This window comes from Genypterus blacodes, unplaced genomic scaffold, assembly GCF_046128005.1.
Source record: "Genypterus blacodes isolate CSIRO-AG114 ecotype Tasmania unplaced genomic scaffold, CSIRO-AGI_Gbla_v1 ptg000093l_1, whole genome shotgun sequence".
In the NCBI taxonomy this organism is placed as follows: Eukaryota; Metazoa; Chordata; class Actinopteri; order Ophidiiformes; family Ophidiidae; genus Genypterus; species Genypterus blacodes.
In genome coordinates, this window is record NW_027466897.1 from 2,343,290 (window position 1) to 2,361,957 (window position 18,668).

The 18,668-nt window shown below is 43.3% G+C and overlaps 1 protein-coding gene across 1 annotated transcript; it reads left to right on the plus strand.

Annotated features, from left to right (window-relative positions):
• Positions 1 to 812: 812 nt before the first annotated feature.
• Positions 813 to 14,323, plus strand: cfap65 (cilia and flagella associated protein 65). The gene is made up of 35 exons (XM_076159161.1): positions 813 to 1,220; positions 1,691 to 1,773; positions 1,870 to 2,075; positions 2,196 to 2,298; positions 2,523 to 2,686; positions 2,897 to 3,108; positions 3,452 to 3,591; positions 3,697 to 3,922; positions 4,028 to 4,296; positions 4,384 to 4,482; positions 4,658 to 4,860; positions 4,972 to 5,128; positions 5,328 to 5,453; positions 5,641 to 5,883; positions 5,991 to 6,130; positions 6,259 to 6,343; positions 6,627 to 6,770; positions 6,908 to 7,073; positions 7,379 to 7,507; positions 7,610 to 7,817; positions 7,916 to 8,041; positions 8,125 to 8,212; positions 8,334 to 8,419; positions 10,825 to 10,891; positions 11,092 to 11,202; positions 11,344 to 11,535; positions 11,699 to 11,857; positions 12,009 to 12,152; positions 12,466 to 12,582; positions 12,665 to 12,757; positions 12,844 to 12,891; positions 13,084 to 13,283; positions 13,377 to 13,508; positions 13,604 to 13,963; positions 14,054 to 14,323. Exons 2-35 carry the CDS (start codon positions 1,693 to 1,695, stop codon positions 14,217 to 14,219), a joined length of 5,190 nt encoding a protein of 1,729 aa, XP_076015276.1. The 5' UTR covers positions 813 to 1,220; positions 1,691 to 1,692; the 3' UTR covers positions 14,220 to 14,323.
• Positions 14,324 to 18,668: the final 4,345 nt, after the last annotated feature.

The following is an 18,668-nucleotide window of genomic DNA, read 5'->3' on the forward strand; positions in this document are numbered from 1 at the left end:
GTGTAGACATGATTAAATTGAAGCTTCTTTATGGCTAAATTGTCATATATTTTGTTGTTTACCTGTAAGTCTTGTATTGTCCTCTTGAAATCAGCATGTAACACCAGATCAGTCAGTCATAGATAGAGTCACTCCATCGCTGTTGTTATGCTTGAAGTTGACTACACATTGTGCACTGATTGAACTGATTTGGTCTGTGCTTTGCCCTGATGTACAGTTCAGTTCTGACTCCCAGCTAATCTGAAAAACAGCCTATATTAAGTATGAAAATGTATTATCAACATTGCTTTCTCCTGCATGGTGTTTATAGTGATCATATGAAGTGTTTTTTCCCCAATATAAATTAATTTAAACACATTTAGATCTTAATATATTTCATTGTAAATGCAACACGGCTCTTTTGGTTGAATTTTGTGAAATTTGTGTAAAGAAATGTCTTAGAGAATAAATAAAAGTTGGATTCAGGACTGTGAGTCGTTAATTCATTGCAAATTAACACAATTCACACATTTTAATTGTCCAATATAAAATAATTAATGTTTGTTAAAATTACTTCCGGGGCAGTTTTAATGTCAACACTCAGTCCATTTACACAATGAAGACATGAGTGTTGTCATGGGAATATTGCGGTGTGTTATTGAACTTGATATGTGCTTTAAGAAAAGGGGGAATGTGATAACTTAAGTTTTCTTTCTTCAAAAATAAATAAATGTGGTTATTATTGTCTGGTCCTTGATTTTCATTGCGGGGTGCATAATTAAGTGACGTATACCGGAAACATACTTTCTCCTCCACTGAGCCGCATACCGGCGCAGTGGCGCACGCACACATTCACACCGGTGTGCTTCAGCTAACTTCCGGGTTTGGAACATGATTCGAAGCCCTAAAACACGGCGATGTTTCCATTCAAAAAGTTTACTCTAAGTTTTCACAGCAACATTCGACTTGCTGTGATCTTGCGTCCGTGTTACTATGTCCTTGTGTCCATGTATCGAGTGTTATCGCCGCCGAACAATTCGTATCCGGTGCGCAAATTGCATATGTCCCTCATTGGTTACCATACCTCCATGACGCCATCCCTCCTGAGCGTCTTTTGCGTTGCTATAGAGATGAATACGCGAGAGACAAACTTTCAGTGTTTTAATGACGCTTCTTGAACTTACTTAAGCGGAAGACACATTAGCTCGTCGGGCATTTAAACGGTTTAAGACACCCGTAAGGTAAGGGCACGCGCCTGCTCATAGCATGCTAGCTCTATGTTCATAGACTTCACTTGTCGCTAGGTACATTTTCCAGATTGTTCGATAAAACCGTTCAAATGCCTTGTAACATTTTTGCACTGCTATTTCTACTAAGTTTTCAACAAAATGGCGTTTACTAAACTAAGCGGGGAAAAAAAACTATATTCACCCCTCAAGTGGTTCTCAAACTGTGGTGCGTGCCCCTGGCAGGGTCTGTATTGAATTAGACCTGGTGCTATGGTATTACGTATTCAAAATGTAAGGTGAATTATAATTCTTTTGAATTAAGTATTTAATTATTTTGGAATGATGTAGTTCTGTCTGTGTGGGTGTCTAACTTTCTGTGTTCGTGCTATAAAACACATTTCAGTACGGCATATGTGCGCACACAATGTTGCACAGTTTGAGAACCACTACCCTGTGATTGAACTTGTCCTGTGTGTCTGCAGTCATGCTTCCTCCGCCCTGGGATCCAGGCCTCGCCCGTCCAGCTGCAGCACAGACGTCCCCCACCACCAGGGAACGCGACAAAGTACATTTCCATTTGTTCAGCTACGTCTTAAGCGGCTCAGCATCATGAAAACTGACCTTACCTTCTGCTTCTACTTCTTACCCATTACATCTTCAGCGTGGCCCCGTGTTGCGGCATCCATGGAGTCGTCCCAGAAAGGCGGAAAGGGATAGCCAGCGCCAAGTGTCCGGCCAGAAAAGCTGCTTCTTTGGGGTGGAAACATATCCAGAGCTCATCTGGGACAACTGGGATGTGGGCAAAGAGTTCACTAAGACATTAGTATTAAAGAACACGCTCAGCAAGCAGCAGAAGCTACTTGCCAGGTAGCTGTCATGACACACACACACACAACCACATTCACACATATACAGGAGAAATCTTATTGTTTACTTTAAACCGCACAATATAGATGAACTGCATCCATTGTCTCTGCCCTTTCACAGGCCTCCAGTGACTGAGTTCTTCACCACTTCTTTCCCCCAAGCAATTATTCTCAGGCCAGGGATGACTTACTCCTTGCTGATCTGCTTCAAACCACTGCAGAGGGTAAGTAACCTAACTAATCAACCTATCAGATTTACACAGAATAGCATTTGCTGGCATTTTGCTTTCGCTCTCTTCGTATATGACAAGAGATGTGGAGTTAAGCCAAGAAGACATGGCTACACAAATGGCTTTAAAGGTTTCAGGTTAGCCGCTCTCCTCCTGTTTCATGTCCCCTGTCTTTGTTTTCCACCTTGTGTGTATGTGTTTGTACCTGTTTTGTACAGCGAGAGTATGAGGACACTATTGAGTTCCAGAGTAAACACGGCAGCTTCCAAGTGTGCATCCGTGCCACCATTCATCTGACTCTTCAAGTGCCCGACTTTGTGGAGCTGCCAATCTGTGCTGTGCAACACACATCCAGCGCCACTTTCAAGCTCAAAAATTTCAGGTATTTGTAGCATACGTGTGTCTCTCAGGGAAGCTAGCGATTAGGATGGAGGAATAGAACCTGGGGGACAAATAAGGAAGGGGACAATTTATATTTTGTATATTTCTTTCATGTCTGTATACATTTTGTTTGTGTTGAACTGAAGGGCAAAGAGCCAAGTTAACGATTTGAAAGTCTCCCCTGCTTCCTCTCACAACGGTCCTCACACAGTATACTCCAGGTTTGTTTCCAGTGGGACTGCTCAGAACCTTTCCAGCTGATCCCAGAGCGAGGCCGGCTGAAGGCTGGCGATGAATGTATCATCACTGTCATCTTCAAGCCAGCAGGGGCACAGTTGTACCAGCAAAAGGCTTCCTGCAGGTCTGGAGATGGACAGAAGTACGAGTTGGAGAAATACTGCACTGTGCTCCTACAAGGGCAAGGTAAATAGCAGTTGATATAGATTAAGTAAAGCTTTTCAGAAATGAGGATAGTTGAAGCCTACGTGTGGTGGATGACTTAAGGAGTCTCATCAGCTGTGTGCTCTTTAACGCCCCCCTCAGGACTTGGCTACAAATAGCACCTTACTTAAATGGCAGGTTCCATAAACAAGGTTAGGTTAGGAACCGTTACTTATGTCATACTGGGCATTACACATACACTGGACTTGGTATGGCTTTGCATTGTGAGTTGAGCTTTATCTTAAGATGACATAATTCCTCTCACCATGCTATTTGTGTGTATGCTCTGTGGTTTCCACCCTTTACTTTTCCTTTTTCTTATCAGCCAAGTACCCATATCTTCAGCTGAGAGTTCTTGATAGCAGTGAGGAGGAAAAACCCAATCGTTTTCCAGAACTGTGCTTTGGCTCCGTGGCACCTGGCTGCACCGTGCAGAAACACTTTGACATCTACAACCCCTCCCCTGTAAGTAGAACATAACAGATATCTAAATCCATTAAAACAACATACATGCTGATGTGAATTTCTCTTTCCTCCAGTTTAATCTCTCACTTCCTCTCGATCCTAAAGGTAGCCGCATCTTTCGCTCTGTTGCGGATGTCGGGGGGAGTGCCTTTGTTTGGGTCGGAGTTCAAATGTAATTCCACCAGGGGCACGGTGGGACCTCATGAACTGCTACAGGCCACAGTCAGCTACACCCCTGCAGTTGTGGAAAGTGTCTCTGTAGAATACCTCTCTCTTCAGTGCCCAGGAGCTCTCAACAAAAGCCAGCTCAAACTCATTGGACACTGTATAGGTAGACGACACACAGATGAATAGAAACGTCAGAAGATTGTTGCGGTGTACCTAATAAACTGGTCATATGCAGCACACGTATGACAAGTCTTTTTTTTCCCTCTAGGGCCCACACTTTCCTTGTTTCCTTCTGTGGTGGACTTTGGCTGTATTGAGGAAGGAGAAGCAGCCATGCAGACAGTTGATCTTGTTAATTCATCACCAGCCGAGGCCGTCTTCCAGTGGGATCTAGACTGCAACGGGCACAGTGTGTTCAGAATCCAACCAGCAGCTGGCACAGTACGCCCACACAGTTATGTCAAGCTGAAGGCATTTTACCGGCCCACACATCCCATAACACACCACAGGAGAGTACCGTGTCTGGTACTGCATAAGGTAGGGAGCTAACACACATTCACACAATATGTACGCAATCACACATCTCCCAGAAGTTCTAATCTATTCATACCTCCGTATTTTTAGGACCCTCTGTTTCTTGACCTAATCGGTACCTGTTGCACAGAGCTTGAGGACCCAGGGGAAAAGTTGAGCAAGCAGGGGGCGCTCTGGCCACAAGAAGAGGTAGGAGCGGGAAGATGGAGACCAGACTCATGAAAACCAGACCAGACACATTAGAAAAGTGCTCACTATAGTTTTGGCTGTTGAGTTTGGTGGTGTATCACCTTAATGCTGTCTCACTTTGTGTCTCTACTTCCTCCATCTTGTCTGTCTTTAACTCTGCATCATTTCTTATCAGTCAAGCCAGGACGGGGTGAGCACTCCAATGGACGAATACTTCCGGGCCTGTCCAGCATCCAAGGAGGATTCCTGCTTTCCTGCATCCTTGTCTCCTCGTGTATCTGTGCAGCCCATGAAGCTGCTTTTTAATCACAGAAAGTCTGCTCCATCCATTTCCTCTCAGGCCGTTTCCATTACCAACCACACCAGAAAGAATCTCAGGTACCAGTCACTGCCCATCATCATTAAGGAGGAGCAGCTCTTTGTGCCATTGCCTTTTTTTATTCTTTTCTTTGATCAATGTGGTTTGATTTACACATGTTTCTGTTCTAGCATGGTATGGACAGCTGCTACAGACTCCCCCTTCTCTGTCTCTCCCTCATCCTGTAATCTGGGTCCTCTGAAGTCCACCTCATTCAGAGTGAACTATGCCCCCGGCCAGTCCCATTCCATACATGGAGCCCAACTGGAATGCTTTTCTTATTCTAAGGTATTGTTGTGGGATTGTGGGTTTAAAGCCCAACATGACAACGTACAAAGTATCCCTGTTCAAACTTCTGTCGCAGTGTACCATCACATGTCTCTTGTCAGGTATCCTACCCAAGATTTCCTCCTCTGGCAGGGCTGTTTGTTTGTTTCAGTCTCTTTCTCACTGCTCTGTCCTTAATTTCCTCTCTGGATTTCTTCAGGGACATTATCAAAAAAAGGAGCAACCATCTCCCCCCTGCTATGTGACTGTGAGAGTGATAGGCCACTCTTTTCAACCTGGTAAAGAGCCCTTCATCCCACGCTGCGGCATACAGCACCCCTATGTGGTGAGAAGGAAGCATTGCAAAGAATATAAACATTTCACAATACAAAGAGTAATAAAACAATTTCTTTACTCCTTTCTCTCATGGTCTATATCTATCTTTATTTCAATAAACTGCATTACAAGTTGTATTTAATTGTATTATTTCCAACATGGCCCATTTGGCTTAAAGTATTGGCTTATCTTCTCAGGTGTTTCCAGCTCTGAATGTTCCCTCCTATCGGACAGTGCTCCTCAGAAACGGTGGAGACCGTCCTCTCACTTTTGAGAGCCCAAACCCTTCTATGGCAGGCTCAGTGTTTGTGCTGCCAAGCTGTGGTTTGGTCCCACCGGGGGACTATCAAATTGTATTGCTCAGAACCACTCCAACAGATGACAGTCCCAAACAAGGTTTCAGTTTGCACCTAAAGCTCAATGCCTCCGAGCACACACAGGTAGATACACAGTGTCAAAAGACAATGACAATCATCTTCAGTGTGCTTGCATTTGATGTCTGTAGCTGTGGGTTTCTGACATGGAATCTTGTCTTGGTCTCCTTTAGGCACTGGAGGTAGTGAGCACAGTGGAGAAGCCATGCATATGTATGGAAAGAGATGGCCCTTTATACTTCCAGCCCACAGCTCTGTGCTCACGGACGCAGCGGTTACGGCACATCAGAAACCTTAGCCCATTCCCTCTACGGTATGTTTGCTGACTATTGAATGATGCTGTTTTTATTCATTGTGTATTTCAGACATGTCACAGTGTATTGTTTGTAGGCTGGGCCGATACCAGCATCATGACGCTTTTTGTAATACTTCTTGTGACAGATTTGAATGGAGAATCCAAGAACAAGACAAGGCGCTGATCTATGTAGAGCCAGCTGCTGGGGAAATGCATCCCAATGAGATCTCGGTGAGAGAATGAAAGAATCAAACTCAATGTGTTCTGATCCTGATCCAAACTAGCCACAAACCAATTATGCCAAAACAAATACAATTGTTCAGCATAGCATTATTCCATCAACATCACTTTGAACAGATTGTGTGCATCTATTCTGTGTCCTAGATGAAAATCAGACTTCATTTTATAAACAATTAATGTGGAATTTATTTTGTGCAGAAACGCAAAGTAAGACTGAGATTCTGAACAAATCACTTCATTTGAACAGTATTATTGCTTTGGTCTGACCTCACAGATGCAGACATGGTCCTTCAGCCCGCTGGAAGAGACGATGTACAAACGCAAAGTTACACTCATCTTCTGGCCAGTCAAGACTCCCAGGTTAAGGTCCCAACTCACCCTTGATGTGGTGGGAATGGGCTCTAAAGGCTCCATAGAGGTGGGATTGTTATTTGAGTTTACGTATAATACACAGAGACACTGAATTGATTTTGAGGCATGAGTAAGAAACTCTGGAAAGTCTGGAACTAAACTGAAACTAAGTGTTTGCATGTTGTTTTGTTTTTTTTCCCACAGTCAGAGATGCCAGTGCTTGATGTGGGGGATATCGTGATTGGAACTCACAGGTCAATCGCAGTTCCTCTGGTGAACAAAAGCCTCTGTGCCGTCTCTTTTTGTCTCTCGGTACAGCAGACACTACAGGACGAGGACAGTAGTTATGATCCCCAAGATGAGCCAAGTGGTATGCTCTTTTTTTGATGCTGTTTGTGTGCGTAAAAAAAAAAAAGGAATGCCATGGATATTAGCTACATTTAAAAAGTGTCTGAATAAGATCATTTTCCATTCTGCAAGATAGCATCCAGCTGTAAAGCAGACATTTGCTGCTTATTGCTTGGCATGAAAATGAGCTGTGGTGAGGTGAATGCTAAGTCAGGGCCAATGCTGCAAAACTTCACCAGCTCTGGAGGCACAAACAAAATGACTGCAGACCACCACTAATTGAACCACTGTTGTATATCAACTGTGGTCTGTCTCTCTTCCCCGCAGCTCCACAGCTGAAACGTGAGAGGGGAACCATCCCTTCCCATTCCAAATTGCTGCTTCAAACCACTGTTAGACCACACAGACGAGCCCAGTACCAGTGGACCATCAGCTGCCAGACATTGAACGCCAATGGTACTGTAGATGGAAAACATGCATATGCTGCACACACACACAATGTCTCCTTCACTCAATAGTCATGATACTTAAGACTCTTCTCTATTTTTCTCTTCTCAGGGGTTCTGTCATGCCCTCCCCAGGCACTGTGTGAGGTGTTGTGTAAGGGTGTGTTGCCCACCTTACATGTGGTGGACGCATGCAGTGGTGGCAGTGTGAGTGGGCTCAGCAAGACTCGACTGTGGAACCTTTTGTCATTGGATGGATTCAATCAGCACTTGCTATCCTCCACTACAGAGCTCAGTTCTAGAAACTCCACTGGGCAAAGGTTAGGGACACAGTATGATCAAATTCCAACAATGGCTTTCAGAGGATGAATGAGTCTGGTAAATGGTGCATGACCTCGTCTTCTTTTTCCTTCTGTAGTCCGGATTATTCTACCCTGGTAACCCAAACCGTGTTGGATTTCGACTTCAGCATATCTCCCCTTCACTCAGATCCCTCCATGTATGTGCTGGTATTTTCCAATCCTGGTTCCATCTCCGTAGAATGGTAAGAAGAAAGTGGAAAGAGAAGAGAGGAAAGATTTCCGCAACTATAATGATTAATGTATTTTGCTTCCTCTCTGCTCTTAGGACCTTTTTGTTTCCAGAGGACCAAATTGAAGAGTTTGTGTTCATAGAGAGAGGAGTGTTGGATAACACTAGCGCCAGCCCGAAGAAGGTCAATCATCTCATACTCTTAACCACCAACATTTGGAATAATTACTGCTTGATTGAAAAACCAACATATTTCCTCTATGAAATATACAATAATAAATAAACATTATCATCCTACTTAACAGAATCCGGATAAACAGGTGTTCAGCATCTTTCCCCGTTCTGGAGTGTTGTTTCCAGGCCAGCAGACTGCAGTACACCTCAGCTACAGGTCAGTTAGAAATCCTTTATCCTGACAAAATTCTGGGGTTTATAAACTCTAAAGTAAGTCATTTGGGTTTTCTCACTTGCTGGCAAACCTTAAAAATCCTATCTTTCTAATGCATAATTGGCTTTTATTTGAAGTTGGCTACTTCATATGAATATAATTGAAATTAATTGCTTTTTATTTAATTTATTCAAATGTTTTTTCAATATAGCTAATTGATAAAAAACACAAAACAAACAAATAAGTCACAGAGACAACACAGGTATGTATTTATATATGCATTTTATAGAAGGTGTTTTGGTTTAAGGGTTTGTTACTGTTGAACCCTTTTCAATAATTTGGTTTTCAGTCATTTGTTCTGCTCTCCATTTGACTGCTAGAAGCTTAAAGACAGCAGCGACACTGCTCTGAAACAGGTTTCTTCACCTTCTTCCCTGGTAAGGAAAACTGTGAGAAGAGCCTGAAGAGCCACATTTTCTTCTCCGTTTTTGAGTTTGTTCGCAATCCTTCTGACATCCAGTTGCTTCATTCTGGGGTGTCTTCGTCCACCAAGTTCCCTCTGTCACACCTCCAACAGGCCTGCTGTACTGCTCCTGGTCCAGCTGGTCTCTAAGCTCTGTGTTGACTTTCTCAGCCCAGGCTAGTCTGCTACAAGCCTCATTAACCTGGGCTGTGAGGTCTGCTATCTTCCTCTCTGACACATCCTGATTCTGCAAAAACTCTTTCTCCCTGCAGTGGGCCTCCTTTAGATCGCCATTGAGTTTGTTGATAATCCTTTTGTTCTGAAATCTCGTCACTGCATTCTGGGGTGTCTGTGTCCACCGAGTTTTCTTCTTCACACCTGCAGCAGGCTTGCCGTTCATCTTCTCCTGTAGCTGGGACCTGATGAGCTGTCCATTGGCGATCTCTGCCTGAGTCAGTCTGCCCAATGCCTCATTAATCTGAGCTGTGAGGTTTGCTATCTTCCTCTCCGAAACACCCAGATTATGCAAACCCTGTTCCTCCCTCCAGTGGGCCTCCTTCAGATCCAGATGGAGCTTGGTGATAATCCCTCTGTTTTGAAATCCATTTGCTGGATTCTGGGGTGCGTGCTTCCACCATCTTCTCTTCTTCACACCTCCAGCAGGCGTGGCATGATGCTGCTCCTCCAGCTGGGAACTGAGCTCCACAGAATGTTTTTCTCCAGCAGCAATCTTGGAAGCAAACTTAGTCTTTGCTGAATAGCAGCTTGTCAACTTCTGGTGAAGCTCCAGTTTCTCTCTGAGCTCAGTGATGGTAAACTCTGCAGCACTGGCAACCTGACACTTCTGAGTCTGAAGATCCTGCACCTGCTTCCTCAGCTGGTCAATGGTGTTTTTAATTGCCATATTTGGCTCTTCCTGCTGCCTCTGAGCCTCTCTCAGCTTGGCTTGCTGTCTCTTGGATCTCCCTGTTACTTTCTTAAGTTTCTCCTTCTGGACCCTCTGTTTTGATGAGTCAGCTGCATTGCTGTGATGCTGCTTTGTGTTGATGTCGTCCAGGTCCTCCTTGATCTGGTGCATTTTGGTCTTAAAATAAGACGTCTCACTCCTATTCAGATCCATGTTGCTATAAAGAAGGTTTGTGAAGCTTTCTTTCACGTAATCTGACATGACGTCATTTGACTGACGCGGTCGTTCTCACCGTTTTGACGCAGCGTCGCAGAGATTCCGGGTTTGGATGTTTGGATTGTGAAGTTTTTATGCATCGTGACGTAGCGCAGTTATAAGAGTTTTCACGCAAATCTGGCAACCACGTCAGCCTGTACATGCCGGCGCTTCCGTGAGAGGAAACAGGTGAGTTTCAGGCGGGTGGTAATTATAATTTAAGCGATTAAACAGTTAAAAAAAAAAGAGAGCTTGCACCATATGTAACATCCCTTAGTAATGTGGTTTGTCCGTCATTAAAACTTGAGTGAAACAAACAAACAACAAAGCGAGAATTGGAGACATCTTTCGTCATTTATTGTCTTCATTTAATGCCAGGAAGTGCATGTGACAGCTGAGCATAAAAGAAGTAGAAGTTTTTTGATTTTGACGTGTATAACATTTATTGTTGGGTAAAATGACGCTATCCGCCCTAATCTTTTTCATCACAACACCATGAGTTGTGATACCATTTTACCGTGGATGTTATGTACAGATGTAGCCACTGCATGAAATACGTTGGTTTATGACAAACATGCTGGCAAACTAGCAGGTGGAGCAGCAGTGAACTGTGATGTTTGGCTGTGACACCCTGCCTGCAGTAATGGTTTATGACAGATGCAGTATGTGTCTATATGTCGACCCCTGCAGTCCATCTCTGTCATGACAAAGCAGAGACTCAATAAATCAAACAAACACTGATGGTCCAAGATCCTAAATGCATCTGTATTATGTCTTTCTCAGCCATGACTTTGCTGGACCAGACCGGCTTCCTGTCCTCTTCAAACTCTCTCATGGGAGAGAGATCTGGGTGAGGTTAAATTACATTAAATTATGTTTATTCATAGACTACAGCAACACATGCATTAAAACATTAGTTTCTGTATAATAATAAGCTGATGTTGATGAATGCTTCGTAGTTAAATGAGATTCCATATTGACTTTGTGTGTGTGTGTGTGTGTGTCTGTGTCTGTGTCTGTGTCTGTGTGTGTGTGTGTGTGTCTGTGCAGTTGATCTTCCAGGGGTTGACAGTGGAGAAAGACAAACCTTACCTCCACTTTGCCTCCAGTCAGCACGTCTTCACATCTGTAAATATTGGAAACCTATGTCCTCCTAGACAGGTTTGTGTTTGTGAAACTTTACAACTCAGTTATGGCTCCAGCTACACATTTCATGTTAACACTGCCACCTAAGCTTCCATAACAGCTTAAACCGACCTGCTGTGTGTGTGTAAAATGTGTCTGGCTGTGTCTGTCCTGCAGATGTATGAGCTGTACAATGGCGGGGCGGTTCCTGTCTGTTATGAAGTGGACACGGCTCCTTTGATGCAGCTACAGTTGGACTCTGCTAATCATCCAGTGCTGCACTGCCTTAACCCACTAGGAGAGGTCCTACCAGGGAAGACAGCCATGATTGAATTTGTCTTCTCTCCACTGGAAGCTAGGCATTACCATGTAAGGATCCACGATGCTTTGAGTATTTTCTGCTGTCTTTTCTCTCCAGTACGGAGCCCTTGAAATAATTTTTGTCACACTTCCAACAGCTGCAACATTCATTTATTCAACTTTTCAAATTCATCAGTGATTTCCATGCTTGTCTCATTTTTGTGTGCTTCAGGTGGACGTCCCTATCCAAATCCATGGCGGGGACTCTGTGGTGGTGACATTTGAGGGTCATGGGTTAAATTCTTTGCCTTTGAACCCATCGGACTCCTTTGATTTGAAAGATGCAAAGCCGTCTGCTTACAGTGTAAAGAGAGCTCCCAATCTTGAACAGGTAACAAACATCTTCATGTCTGTGACCTCATGATTGTGTGGCTGCATATATTCTTTCATATTTGTATATATATATATATATATATATATATATATATATACATATATATATATATATATATGTGTTTTTGTGTGTGTGTGTCTGTGTGTAGGTGGCATTCCTGTCTGAGAACACTGTATCTCTAGGTGACATCCCTGTGTGCTATTACCCCACAAGAATCATCTTCCTCACCAATCTGTCCCAGAAAGACGCTGTTGTCTATGACTGGGGCCTACCTCACAATGAGAACCTGCAGGTGTGTGTGTGTGTGTGTGTGTGTGTGTGTGTGTGTGTGTGTGTGTGTGTGTGTGTGTGTGTGTGTGTGTGTGTGTGTGTGTGTGTGTGTGTGTGTGTGTGTGTGTGTGTGTGTGTGTGTGTGTGTGTGTGTGTGTGTCGGTGTGTGTGTGTGTGTGTCGGTGTGTGTGTCGGTGTGTGCATCTGTGAGCAAGTGTCCACAGTTTAGCACACACCGTTTATGAATGTCATGATTTACAACAACTCCATGACCCAACCTGTGTTTGTGTGTGTGCATGTGTGTGTTTATACGTGCTTATGGGAATTTCTGACAGGTGGTGCAGATCCATCCAGAGCGAGGTCGTCTGGGTCCAGAAGAGAGTGCACTTTGTGTCCTTACCTTTACCCCGTCTGACTACCCCACCATTTATCAGCTGGACCTCATCTGTCAGGTACCTTCACCTGTGCACACTTATAAAGCTTTTGACCACTGTGACCTGCATCCTCACTTTACCTCTCCTCTCCTCTCTCCAGGTGTGCCAGGAAGATGAACTCATTCAGTATCAGCAAGCTTTGCAGCGTTTGGAAGAGGCAGAGAGACAATCAGAGGAAAACAGTACAGACAATGTAAGGGTATTTATAGATAAACGTCTGCCTTTGAAAACAATTTGCTATCTTCTTGCAGTTATTTGATCTTCCTTATCTTTCTACAGGACCACGCATCATATGCATTAAAGGGGACACTGATAAGGAAATACAAGGTAACTCCTTGAGGCGCACCTTACCTCTACAACACACACCTCCAATTTTATTTATATTCAAATCAAGAAAGCTTTCATTAAACCGGAGGTGTACTGGTTTGTTCTAGTGTTTTCTGGTTTTCAACCCAACCTATTCTGTGTATTGTGCTTATATGAATGCAAGGCCTGATGCAGTCTCTCGCTCTCTCACAGGCTCTTCCTCCTATCTGTGCCAGTCAGAAATGTGAAGCAACAGGTAGCACATGTAGCCGCATGAGAAAATTAGCGCTAAAGGAGCAGGAAGGGTCACCCAAGCCTACTCTGCTGCACCTGGGGGTTACAGCGCGTTCCCACGAGCTTATGGACTACCTCACACACTACCCACACCAGCTCAACAAGCAGTGTGTGTATAGGTAAAGCATTTTCACTGCACACATCATTAGCATCACTGGAACCAAACCAGATTCAAGTCGTTAATCTATTTTCATCTGGCTTGTCCTCATCAGAGGCCTCCAGTCATTCAAGTTCCAGAGGCCTGCAGTCGCTTCCACTGGCAGACCGGGTCCTGCCATCCGAGACCTACTGAGACGTGGATTTGTGAGAGACGTCGTACTACAGATACTCACTCCTCTGCTCAGGTAACACTGACAGATTTTGTGGTGATTGATGGATTCAGGGTTGGATCAAGGTTGGAATTGGAACTGTGTTTTTCTTTCTCTCTCTGCTGTTCCAGGAACTGTCTGGACGATCCAACCTTTTCATCTCTGATGAATGTGCCAACGGAACCCATGTACTTCAGCCAGATTCTAAGTACTGCTTCTGCTCACCCGCCCTCCCTTTCATCCCTCTCTCCGGCCCCTCCCTGCCCCACGTTCTTGTCCCCTACACCCCCGCTACCACAACATCAGGATCTTTTGAGTGGTACAGATGCTTGGTTGAAGGAGGAGTGCATCAGAGAGGGCAGTGGGGAGACAGGAAGTAGAAACACTGCATTCATACAACACAGAACACAGAACACAAAGCAAACACATAATCTGCGTGCTGCTCACACACTGTCTCAGCTGAGAGCAGGAAACCCTGATAACAATGGCAGGTTAGTAGTATTTTGCTCGCTATTGTCACAAATTCAGGAAAGAAAAGGCTTACAATTTAAGATGTATGTCTATTTCATGTGTGTGTCCAGGCTTGCTGACCTGTGCGTACACGTTCTGCTGAACACCCTGCAGAATCTGATGAAGGAAGTTTTCCAAGGAGAGCTCGACCTCACCGCACATCCTCGTGCTATCATGCTGCCACCTGCTTCTACCAGCCGGAGACACAAACACACACAATCCACACATACAGAATAGACCATCCTAATGAATTGCTTGTGAGGGTGAACATCTAGAATGCAGAGCGTGTGTATCACCTTCAGTAAGCAGACATACAATTCAGTTCAGTGGCCATAGGACAAGGGAACGTAACAACATTCTGCTTTTCTATACTAAAATGTAGAATAGTATAGTAGTAGTAGTATTATAATTTGAATTGTTGTAGTTTTCCTCTGTTTCTGATCCGCTTTTGTTACAATTTGCTTCATATTAAACTGTAACATACGTTTCTCATAAAGTCCAAGTCTTTTTGTATTTCTAGATTGATAGAAGCTCTCAGCGACAATGACTTGCACCGGATTCCTGTGTTCACAGACCAGAATATAAGTTGTATGGCTTTATACTTTTCTCCATTTTATATGAGTAGATCTGTCTGAAGAAGAGGTTCCTGTCTGGAGGAGGAAAGCAAACTACCTCTACAACCCACACCTCCTAGCTCAACCACACCTGTTACCAACAATATCCACAAGATGGCGCTGCATACAAACAAACACCCCAGTCTGTATGTTTCCCCAAATTACAATTGAGCCATCTTCAAATGAGGGATGACAAGTAAATGAGTGCATGTTTAAAGCTGAAAAACAACCTTAGTAATGAGTAAGTCACACACAGAATGGAACCATAAAGGTCAAGTTTCATGTTAGTTTCTCTTTTTTTCCTGTGATTTACTGCGTTGAAATTCACAAGTGGAGTTAAAATAAGATTTTTGAAACCTTCTATGATAGGTATACACTCCTATATTGAGATTAGACTCAATAAATATGTGTATTTGTGTGACTAATTGTGCCAGTGTGTCTTCTCTGTGTGTGTGCGTATGTTACCCATCTGGCTGATTCACTTCTGTCTGCAATGGAGCGGCAACACCACAGGCCCTCTGGATGTGAGTTGGACTAAGAAGAAAGAGCAGAAAAACCTGGAACCTTCAAATGGTGAGCAGGGCAAACTAGATAAGATCTGTTCTAATTGAGTTACCATTCTGCCGGTAATGCTGAATCACACACTACAGTCACACTGGCAGTGTGTGTGAAGAGAGTAAACTTAATCTGCAAATCAAACTGCATGCATTTATTACCAATAACCTCAGTGTAATCAAATGTCTTGTTCTTTAAGAAAAGGAAAATGCAATATCTACATTCATTATTTGGATCTCAATAATGCACAATTCTATTTTGCCAATATCTATTCTACACTAAATTATTTTCTGTCCACTCTTGTTCCACAGAGCTGCCAGCATTCCTAGGTAGCTACAAGCTAGCATTGACATTACAGCTATGGAGCAACATGAGCATCCCGAAAGACCACCCATTCACTACATTGCATTTCACAATTAATAAATAAAAAGTGCACACTCTGAAAGAGTTCAGTTCTGCTGCCATTGTTTACAATAGCAGCACAGTTGCTAGGCTAGCAATGAGTAATTGCAATGGGACTTTTTCATTAGCAGAAGCTTGTAACTGGTAATAAATACATTCAGAATTAATGCACTGTGTGAAATTATGTGTTTCTTTGATATGATGCATTAATTACAGAGAAGATGTTTTGTTTTTTATCTGTCTGTCCTCAGAAAGCTCCACTGAAACAGCTGACAAAACACACAAATCACTGGAGACGTAAGTACCCTAAATGCACCTACAGCATGTACACACAGTATGGGGATAACACTACACCACACTTGAGCCAACACTAATCTAATAATCAAAAGTTCAGCTGGGATGTTATCATCGCACACACATGGATGTGACGCATTTGGAAAACATGTCTCCTCTGGCTTTATTTATTGCTGCTGTTGGTTTTTTAATCTAAACAGTTTCCTTTTAGGGGAAATTAGGACATTGTAGTTGTTAATCATAAAGATGCGTACATGTTTGGGAAACTAATAGTAGATTTGAATGGATTCTCTGGGGTCCGGGGACAAACAGAGAGTGAATCAGTATCAGATGATGACTTTTCACACAGTCAGCACTTTTATATTGCGAACAGTTCTGCTTCCATCTGAGAAGCTGTCGAGGAGGGCGGTGTTGTTACCCGTTGGTGTTTACACAATTAGTATGCGTAATATCAACTACAACTGCAATAACGGCTGACTAACCAGCTGACCTTTCAAAGTCTCTGACTTACAATGGAAGCACTGTGTTTGCTGTTGTGGGCCTGTGTCTTCGTTTGTTGGCCAATGTTGATGAAACGTTAATGGAAGGGTGGAGCCATGGCCTAGGGAAGATCTGGCTCCAGGAGCAGATCTCGGAAATGACTAAACTATTTCTAAACATTCATCAAGGCGTATTTTTCCCATGATGATGAGAGAATCAATAGGTGCAAATTGCGCCATATCATGATCAGTATCCAGAAAATATCTTCTTTATTTTGGTTTCTTCCTGTTGGTCCTAGGTAGAGGTGTGAAGTGTCTCACCTCTTGTTCTAGTAATACATTTACGTCAATAAGCTATGTGAATGGAACAGATGACAAACTTTTTGAACTGGGCAGTTGGTCTGCAATGGTTGGGCCTCTGAAAACCTCAACCCTTCCTCTCCATGAACTTTCACATGCCGTCATCTCCTTTTAGAGTCCATGCAGAGGCGAGTCACTTGGCGTGTCACCGCTTTTTGTTTTTTTCAGTCGACTCATTCCAGTGAACTGAGTGAGATGAATCACAACAACAAATTAGTCATAAGTTCGGTTATCTCTGGTTTTACTCATGAATGGAAAAATATTGAACATAATGTTTAAAAACAATAATGACCTGGGCTACTTAAGGAAGGTAGGAAGCAGTTATACAAAAAAAACACAAAGATTGATTTGGTTGACTTGCATGTGAACCTATTTGCTATTTCAGAGAATCACAGTACCTCGAATCCGTTCCACAGGTGCAGTTAACCAGAGTTGCATTACGGTTGCGTTATTGCCGTATCAGCGAAAAACCAGACCAATTGCTAAAGTCAAATATGCAAAACATCTGCGGCTGAATAAGACGCATCACTCCTGTCACGAAGAGAAACATCTCCTCCAAAAACTCCATCAAGTCATGGCAGCTTGATGCAACTGACTACAAAGCAGCTGTTTTCACTGAGCGCTGTTGTAACAAGCTGGCGTGCTCAGGGCCACGTCCTTCACTGCTGAATGCACCACGTGTGCCAAACAATGCATATATACAAGCCTCACACACCTTCTTGTTGTGCTTGGTGGCCCTGTCGTCTCACGGACACATTGTCAATGGCATCATACGACTGTCCTCATTTTGGATCTGTGTGGCTGGAGTCTTAAACCCTCTGAGGTCGGCCTTTATCACTGGCTTGTCGACTCTCCCTCCATAAATTTTGTCAAACTGAACATGCATACAATTTTAACAGAATAACTGTAGGTGGTCCTCCATATTATTCTTTGTGTAAATCAAATCTTTCCTCATTAAGTTGGAGCCATTTTGTTGCACTGATGGTGATTTCAGCATGATGCCTTTCCCCTAAACTATGGAATAGAAAGCTCCACAGAGGGATGTTCCACACTGTGACATCCTGCTCCCTTGTGGAGGTGCTGTTTTATGCTTGTGTATCGTGAAGCTGTTTCAGGAGACTTCCTTTAGCGGTGGGCCTCGCTGCAAGCCAACTACAATACTCTGTTTCAGTTTCACATCACATCGTGTGTTACCACTGCCCTATGCTACTCAAAGTTTTTTTGCAGCAGTGTTCAATGTCTTAAACACAAAACACAAGCAATTTAGCTACTGCTAACTCACATTACAGGACCAATGCACAAACGCACAAATGCACATTGTGTTCAGTTAAAATGGACCTGGACGTTTTTCTTTAGACAAACATGTCCCTGGTTGAAGCCCCTGAGCAACCCCGGCATTAGTGCCCGTGGATGAAATAATCTTCAATCGACCATGTGGGCTGTTCAGCTCAGATCGTCTGCCTATATGTTCACTGTAGATATCATTAATTTAAACAGCTGGCTGATATTTGTTTGTGCATTCCACATTTCACTTGCTGCCTGTCAGGAAAAGATTTCAGTGTGCAATGGGGCGTTTTTGACAGCTGGAATACAGGGAGCACAATGGATCCATTAAATGCCTTGGTTGTTTCCAAATCCATTCCTGTGGATCAGGAATGTTATCTTGAGAAGATTGTCAGATTAAGAATTTAAAAGTGTTTCCAACGATACCTATTGGATTGAGACTCCTCTTTATAAGCTTTTAAAGTAATGAAATCAAAAGAGGACGCAGCACATGTTCATACAGACCATGTTCACTTGAGTGATGGGACACAGAGTGTGTTTAGTCTAAAGTTGCCATAGCATTTATCACTTGTTACCTTATTACAATAATTGTCTATGTGGCTGCTCACAGTGAAGCAGTGCAATCATGTTTTTCAAGGGGAATAATTATGGGTCCACTCCATCTATTATTAACTTTGCTGCAATAACAAGCCTCACTA